Source organism: Bison bison, unplaced genomic scaffold, assembly GCF_000754665.1.
Source record: "Bison bison bison isolate TAMUID 2011002044 unplaced genomic scaffold, Bison_UMD1.0 scf7180017864519, whole genome shotgun sequence".
NCBI lineage: Eukaryota > Metazoa > Chordata > Mammalia > Artiodactyla > Bovidae > Bison > Bison bison.
Genome location: NW_011495072.1, coordinates 10,730,308 through 10,738,961, shown reverse-complemented (window position 1 = coordinate 10,738,961; position 8,654 = coordinate 10,730,308). Strand labels below are relative to the sequence as shown.

The window sequence follows — 8,654 nt, the reverse complement described above, 5'->3', positions numbered from 1 at the left end:
GAGATTATGCCTGCTTTTTGATAGAGTTGTGAACAAGGGGGTAAAGAGTTTAATGTGTCAAGGTTATAAGAGGAAAGAAAACTTATGGAATATGAGAAAGAAGACCTGTAAAATTAAACAAATGCTGAACAAAGTTGGATCTTAAGCTTTCTCTCTCTGCTCCCCTTCTTCCCCCCCCACCAATTCTGCTGAAACTTCTGAGAAGAGATAGTAATTGGCATTTTGGGAGGAGTCAAAGAATAGCTTCTGCCATCCTCATTTCTGGTGGAAGAATTGCTGATTTAGTAGGAGCCACATGATAACATTAGGGCTTCCTTGATAGCTCAGTTGGTAAAGAATCGGCCTGCAATGCAGGAGACCCTGGTTCGATTCCTGAGTCGGGAAGATCCACTGGAGAAGGGAGAGGCTACCCACTCCAATATTCTTGGGCTTCCCATGTGGCTCAGCTGGTAAAGAATCCACCAGCAGTGTGGGAGACCCGGGTTCAATCCTTCAGTTGGGAAGATCCCCTGGAGAAGGGAAAGGCTACCCACTCCAGTATTCTGGCCTGGAGAATACCATGGACTGTAGTCCATGGGGTCGCAGAGTTGGACACTACTGAGCCACTTTCACTTTCACATGGTAACATTAACTTTAAGGGAGACATTGTATGGCCTTTAAAAATGAAACATTTCATAGAATCCTTGTTTTAAGTTTCAACTTTTCATCTTCCTCTTACAGCAAATTCAGTTTGCTGATGACATGCAGGAGTTCACCAAATTCCCCACCAAGACTGGCCGACGATCTTTGTCTCGCTCTATCTCTCAGTCCTCCACTGACAGCTACAGTTCAGGTAGGTGTGAACTCCTTGTTCTCTCTGATCTCTCGTCCCTGTTCCAGAGCCTTGAGCTAGTGCTCTACCCAGTTCTCTTCACGTATCTAGGATCTGAAAATGCCTCATGTCAGGACTGCCCATCTTTGTGCTAAAAGCTGATAACTAGCGGGTGGCAATGGGAATGTTCCCAGCCAGGCTTGTAGCTGGAGAAGCTTTTGTCGTCTTGAGACTTTCCTCCCCTGATGATTTCTGATTGTGGTTTGTGGCCAGTGCGTGGTTGATAGTACTGGGCCAGTTCCCATTCCCACGTTTACTGCCCACATCGAGAAGGGAGAGAATCATTTTGGCTGACAGAACTGGCCTTGAAAAAGAGGTATACTTTGGAAGCATAATTTCTGATTTCTTTGTTTAAGATATACCCTGCCACCTATTTTTTTTCTTGCCTTTTAACTGCATGAATCATCACAAAAAATTGGTATTTCACTCTTTTTAGTTACTAGGCTACCCTTGATGTTGAAGTATCCTCCCCTGTTAATCTCTGGAGTGGGAAAGAGTCCAATTTACATGGCTCCAGCTGTTTCTTTTTAGTTTTCCTCTCCTATCTTAACCTTATATAATCTTTTTTTTTTTTGCTTTGAATTGTGCTGTTCTCAACTTTAGAGGAGAGTATCAGAAAATTACCATGGAAAAGGATATACAATCTTAGTTTGAGTACTGGAGGAAATGGGGCATATAATCCAACCCCCTCAATGTTCAACTTGAGGAAACATTGTTAAAAGATTAAAAGGCTTGCTTGCCCAAGGTCATAGATTGCTGTAAATGTCAGCAAAGGAATTTGTACCAAAAGCCGTTTCTTCTCTTTTGCCAGAATCTTGTTTGCATTGTATTATTAACTTAAGGACTGGGCTTGAGGTACAAGGACTTTTAAAAAATAAACAAACAGTTTTTGGAAACTTCTCCTCTGCCCTGTGCCACTACGCTGTGTCCCCCCCATGGACAGGATACGCAGACAAGTACGAATGGCAGTGTATGCACATGGTCTAGTTCGAAGAGAAGGGAACGTGCACACTCACTGTGGGCCTGTGTGCAAGGAAAGTTCCAGATATAACGGCTGTCATAAATGAAAAAGTGTCCTGGAGTGAGATAGATACAAAAAGTGATAGGTGACAAGCAGGCTAGTTATAGCTAAGAAAGAAAAAATTTTGAAAGATTGAGTTATAAGAGAAAATTGAGATGAGTGACAAAAGCTTTAAGGAAGTTTTAAAGATCTTGATGGCCATGTTTTATGGGGACCTAGTAGAGCATTTTAAAAAGCTTAGTGAGAGAGTTAGATTGTGCTAGTGGGTAGATAACCTTTAGTACTATTTGTGCTGGCTGGACAGAGGAGGATGTGTATGTAGCACTCTGAGAGACCTGGTATACTGGGTCTGTGATGAGGAAAATGGAAAAGGAGTGATTTGAAAGGTAAAGAGTGACTGTTCTATGTCCTCCTGCATGTCTGTCTGAAAGGACTTCTTTAGTGTTTTGTGAGGCTGCTTATATAAAGTTGAATGTCTTGAGTGGTCTCAGGGCTGGCAATAGAACTGGAGCTGCTTATCTTTTGTGTCATTTCTCTGTTCCTCGGTGCAACCTAGTGTAAAATCTCTAAAAGATTTTATAATAAAAGATTATCTTATTGTTTGTATCCTTTTGCATTAATGGGTCTCAGAGTTTGGTCCTCTAAACAGCGATATCAGCAGCACCTGTTTGAAATATTAATTCCTGGATGCCACCTGAGACCTACCGAATGGGAATTTCTGGCAGTGGGACCTAGCCTTCTGTGTTTCAGTGAACCTTCCATGTGATTCTGGTATATGCTTTAGATATTTTGAGAACTGGTGATCTATGGAAATAGCATTCCTTATATGCCCTAAATTACTCTTCCATTTTCGCCATGTCTGGTTCCAGTCCCAGTTGGGACCAAGCACCTCATGAGCTGGTGCATATTTTGGGATCAGTAGCTCCTTATCACAGGCATTGATGGCAGAATTATCAGGATGGGTAAAAGAGCCACAACACTGAAGGATCTACAGGAGTTTCATTCATACCATTTCTTAGACCTGAAGTAGAATGGAGAGTGATGTAAAAGGTAGAACAGAGAGTGATGTTAAAGGTGGCTGCAATTAAGAGCATTTGCTTAACTTAAATGAGAGTCCTTTGGGGACTGCACCCTGTGGAGTTGGGGCCATTGAGGTTTTTCTTTCCTCATTTCTTTCTTTCCTGGCTTTAGCTGCATCCTACACAGATAGCTCTGATGATGAGGTTTCCCCCCGAGAAAAGCAGCAAACCAACTCCAAGGGCAGCAGCAATTTCTGTGTGAAGAACATCAAGCAGGCAGAATTTGGACGCCGGGAGATTGAGATTGCAGAGCAAGGTAAAGAAAGGGAATGCGTTGGGGACCAGAAGCAACCCACTTGCTGGTCATCAGGATGCACAAACAATTTAAGGCTTGAAAGCTAACGAAAGTCTCCTGGGAAACTCCAATATCCTGGACATAAACAGCTCTCTCTGTATGGAGCTGTTTATGTAACAGCTCTCTCTGTATGGAGCTTGAGCCTCAGGATTCTTGTTCTTGTTCTCTCTGCTGCTTCCTGTTCTCAGCGTGTGGTAATTACACAGAGTAGTTTCTCTTTTCCTCCCCCATGACACCATATTCAGAGATCTGCTTGCAGAGTCAGCAAGTCCTGGATCAGTACCTAGTGGTTAGTTCTGCGGGATCCTTCCATCGCTGCCAATCTCAGAGACCCAGATTTCTCAGAAGTAGCAAATGTTGGGAGGGTTTTCAGCTAAGGATGTGGTGACCTAGGGTCTCTTTTGATCTTTGATCCTGAGCACCCTCTGCTGGATCAAGAGTAAAAATAATTTGACCATCAGTTAAATCTTGGTTTCTCTACCCAGCCCCACTCAAAATAATGTCTCTTTACTTTTGTTGCTTTCACACTGGAAACATGTTCTATACTGGGCGGGAGTACAGAACTCAGAAAAACTGACAGAATAGGATTAGACAGCATAGAAAAACAGAAGCAAGTGGCGTCTGCTGATGCAAAGTCTTTCTTCCAGGTCTGATGATTTTACTCTGTAGGAATCCATTAGCCAGTGACATAACTATTCCTTCTTCTCCCAAAGGAAGGATGACACTCACCTTCCACTTTTGAGAATTTGACTACATATAAGCCCTCTACAGGCTTCCCTGGTGCCTCAGATGGTGAAGAATCTGCCTGCAATGCAGTATACCTGGGTTTGATCCCTGGGTTGGGAAGATCCCCTGGGGAAGGGAATGGCTATCCACTCTAGTATTCTTGCCTGTGAAATCCCATGGACAGAAGAGTATAACGGGCTACAGTCCATGGGGTCACAAAGAGTCAGACACAACTGAGTGACTAACACTTTCACTTTTCACTTTCAAGCCCTCTACATATAAGGCTGAAACAGTAGAGGAAGAGAGAAATTCCAGGTGGTTAGATGACAACTCCCTGCCTCCTCTTGTTCTGCAGTTGAAGCTGCTGGACATAAAATAAATATGCTTAGAGGGAATTCCCTGGTGGTTCAGTGGTTAGGACTCTGTGCTCTTACTGCTGAGGGGCTAGGTTCAATCCCTGGTCAGGGAACTATGATCCCATAAGCTGAGTGGCAAGGCAAAAAAAAAAAAAAAATAGTTTTTCTCCCTTACCTCACCATATCTCTGCCCTAGATGTTGCTGGGGCAGAAATTAATGATCTCACTAGTGCAGACCTAGCTCAAATCCTCTGTTCTTTCACAGACATGTCTGCTCTGATTTCACTCAGGAAACGTGCTCAGGGGGAGAAGCCCTTGGCTGGTGCTAAAATAGTGGGCTGTACACACATCACAGCCCAGACAGCGGTGAGTTTGATGGGAGAAAATGATGGACTTCTGGTGGTGGGTTGAGGAGGGGCGTGGTGATTTTTTTTGTTTGCTTTTCCTTCCCTACCTAACCTCCAAATGCTGACTACCAACTGAACCTTCCAGTTACACTATAACGGGGTTTTCTACTTTGATTGTATAGCTTACTTTTAACAAACCTGCCTTAGGGAGATCTAGAGTTGCAAAATATGATAGCTATAAATATGTTATTCAGATTACCTATTTTGGGTAAAGGTAGATTCTAGTTTATTAAGTAGGGGATTACACCCTTTTGTTACTTCCCAGTGTTGCACCTGTTGCCACTGAGTTCCTAGGTGGTATTCTCTTAATCAGCACTCCTGTCTGGGCCTCATCTTTCTCACTGTGTCTCTTTACACATCTATGTAGGTGTTGATTGAGACACTCTGTGCCCTGGGGGCACAGTGCCGTTGGTCTGCCTGCAACATCTACTCCACTCAGAATGAGGTGGCTGCAGCACTGGCTGAGGCCGGTAAGTTCAGCTGTTTTTCACTGACTTTACCTCAAAGTAAATATCCAAACATAATTTTTACATACCAGTATTATCTTTACTGTCATGTATGTCTAGGAGCTATAAAATGTAGAGGATAATAAAAAATGTCAAAAGGAAGGAAATGGACAGTGAAGATCCAGATCCATAATGGAACATTATATAGTCATTTAAAATGATCTTTGTACCCATTCACTTTTTTAAAAAGTGATCTTTGTAAAGAATCTAATATGTGGAGAAATGCCTAATTCTAATATTAAATGAATAAAAACTTTAAACTATGTGAGCTGTATGAGTATGAGCTCAGCTGGTCTCCTTTCACAAAAGTTTCATCACTTTTGAGAGGACACAAGAAGTACCTTGTGTTCATTAGATCTGATAGTTCATTAGATAATTTGGTGTTCAGTATTGAACTGAAAATATATGAACTAGTTATGCGTTCAGTTAAACAGAAAACAATTTTTATTGTTAAAATGTTCAAAGGAAAATCACTCTGAAGGTTTTTAAGGTTCTTCCACTTTCCTGTGATCCTCAGAAAGCAACTGTATCTCACTTTTGTTTTTCTTCTTTACTCTTTTCAGATATTTATTGCAGAAAATTTTAGAGGTTCCCAAAAAAACCTAAAATCCTGCTACACAGAGATAATATATTATCTCCTTTTTTTATTATCATATATTATGATATATGATCGGAGAAGGCAATGGCCCCCCACTCCAGTACTCTTGCCTGGAAAATCCCATGGATGGAGGAGCCTGGTGGGCTGCAGTCCATGGGGTTGCTAAGAGTCGGACATGACTGAGCGACTTCACTTTCTCTTTACACTTTCATGCATTGGAGAAGGAAATGGCAACCCACTCCAGTGTTCTTGCCTGGAGAATCCCAGGGACAGGGGAGCCTGGTGGGCTGCCGTCTGTGGGGTCGCACAGAGTTGGACACGACTGAAGTGACTTACCATAGCATAGCATAGCATGATATATGATAAATATATTTCTCATTTTTTCTGTTCACTTTTTACAGAGATGAAATAAGTCTCAGTATATGTCCAATTTTATAACCTAAATATAACATCTTCAGAAGTAGTTTCCATGTCTCTCAAAAATTTGACAGTATCATTTATAATAGTCATGTGACCATGTGATTTTTTACTTCACTATTTTCCTAATGTTGAACATTTAGGTTGTTTCAAGATATTTGCTAACATAAACAATGTAATGAACAACTTCGTTTTGATTCCCGCTTCATTTTATCTCCTTAGAAGAAAGTTCCATATAAAAAATGACCAAAGAGGGGCTTCCCTGATGGCTCAGTGGTAAAGATTCCACCTGCCAATACAGGAGACATGGGTTTGATCCCTGATCCAGGAAGATCCCACATGCCACAGAGCAGCTAAGCCCGTGCGCCACAACTATTGAGCCTGTGCTCTAGAGCTTGGGAGCCACAACTACTGAGCCCATGTACTAAACTACTGAAGCCTGTATGCTCTAGAATCCATACTCCAAAACAGGAGAAGCCACCACAATGAGAAGCCCACATGCCTGCAAGTAGAGAGTAGTCCCTGCTCGCCGCTACTGGAGAAAAGCCCATGCAGCAATGGAGACCCAGCACGGCCAAAAATAAATAAATAAAATCATTTAAAAGAAAAATTTGGCCAAAGAGAATAACATTTAAGGTTCTAAAATACTTTTAAAAATAAAAATCCCTTAAATTCTTAACTGATTTCTGGACTAAAGATGCTCTTTTAACTTTTTGCCCTTCCTAAGTTGTTTCCTTTCCAGAGTAATTTCCATAGCCTTTTTCTCTTCAGATCTCAGAGATGTTGGTGTAGGACACTGCCCAAAGGAGGAATCAGCTGATTTGTTTTCATCTCTACAGGAGTTGCAGTGTTTGCTTGGAAGGGCGAGTCAGAAGATGACTTCTGGTGGTGTATTGACCGCTGTGTGAACATGGATGGGTGGCAAGCCAATATGGTAATAATGCATATTCATCCTATACTTTTGACAATGGATTTCTTTCCTTTTTTCCCTCAAAGCATGGTTCCCTAAATATGTTTTGGATGTTTGGTCTTACGCACTTACTTTGTTGCCAAAGTGTTTAGCTTGATAGCTTTTCAAAATGGGTCTCAGTGCTGAATGGAAAGGCGGGGGAAGGGTAAAACCAACTGAACACATGTGGCTCAAACACAGCAGAATGAAATAGAAGAACGTGATATGGTATCTCTTTGGAGTAGAATTATGGTTTCTTTCCTTCCTGCCCCAGCTCCTTTTGTGTTCCAAGGGGCTGTATTTCAGGGCTCTAGACTAAAAATGAGTCTGTGATTAGCCTACACTACTCTTCACTGTAGCCTAGAACAAACTTAGGAATCCTTTTAACCATTTACACCAACAAATTTGACTGTGTTTCCATTATCTAAACCTGCTCTAAGGAGCTCTGAGGAGTGCTCTTCCAAAACATATAGGGCTCTCTTACTAGTGCAGAAAGTGGGTTCAAAGTTCCCCCCAGCTCTAGCAGCCTGAATGCCCATAGAAGTCTTCTGGCTGTTCTATAGATCCTGGATGATGGGGGAGACTTAACCCACTGGGTTTATAAGAAGTATCCAAACGTGTTTAAGAAGATCCGAGGCATTGTGGAAGAGAGCGTGACTGGTGTTCACAGGTAACAGACTCTGGAGTAGCTGCCCCTTGTGTCCTTGCCTCAGCAGATTCTTCTGGTCTCTTTTAGGCTTTAGGGCTGTGTTTCCGACTTGTAACTTAAATGGGAGTATTTTCATTAGATAAAACGTTTGAGTTTTTACCTTTAAAAAATCAAGGAGACCCTAAAGAAGTTATTTCAGATTCTAGTTCAGACATTTTCTCACCCATTTATTCCACTGTGATTCTCAATCAGTGCTGGGAGGTAGGGAGCGAGTATATCTTGAAAACCTGTATTTGATTTTAGATTATACTTTTATATTTAAAATTAAAAAATCTATTGTAAAACTATATGTTATACATATTATAAAAAATAAACCTGGGCAAAATATGATTTGCTTGTTGTAATACCTAAAAAAATACCTGAGAGAGTATTTCTCATTTGGGGGCACCTTGCATATGCTTAAACACACACACACACGGAACCATATCAGAATCATTGATAATCTTATTCAGAAGTAGGCGTGGGTTTTGTTTTTTTTTTTTAAAGATAGAGAAAATGCTTGGTCTAAGGAACTGTATCCCCTTTTATGGAAGAGAAGTAAATTTCTTAAATTGAAAGATTGTTTTTTTCCTTCCAAAAAAAGGAGTGGGTGTTGGGGAAGAGAAAATGAAAAGACATGAGGAGGGATAACAAGGAAATACCTTGTTTACTGATATTCTTGGGCAATAAATAAGACTGGGGAGGGCAGCACAGAGCTTGAAGAGAATTAGGCAGACTTTG

At 41.4% G+C, this 8,654-nt stretch overlaps 1 protein-coding gene across 2 annotated transcripts in view; it reads left to right on the top strand.

Annotated features, from left to right (window-relative positions):
• Positions 1-720: 720 nt before the first annotated feature.
• The window catches only part of AHCYL1 (adenosylhomocysteinase-like 1), a 15,461-nt gene continuing 7,527 nt past the window's right edge, over positions 721-8,654 (top strand). For both annotated transcript variants that reach the window (XM_010830885.1, XM_010830886.1), the window contains exons 1-6: positions 721-832; positions 3,084-3,227; positions 4,614-4,714; positions 5,123-5,225; positions 7,116-7,210; positions 7,789-7,895. In XM_010830885.1, the coding sequence (XP_010829187.1) occupies positions 742-832; positions 3,084-3,227; positions 4,614-4,714; positions 5,123-5,225; positions 7,116-7,210; positions 7,789-7,895 (641 nt within the window). In that variant the 5' untranslated portion in view covers positions 721-741. The remainder of the gene's footprint in view (positions 833-3,083; positions 3,228-4,613; positions 4,715-5,122; positions 5,226-7,115; positions 7,211-7,788; positions 7,896-8,654) is intronic.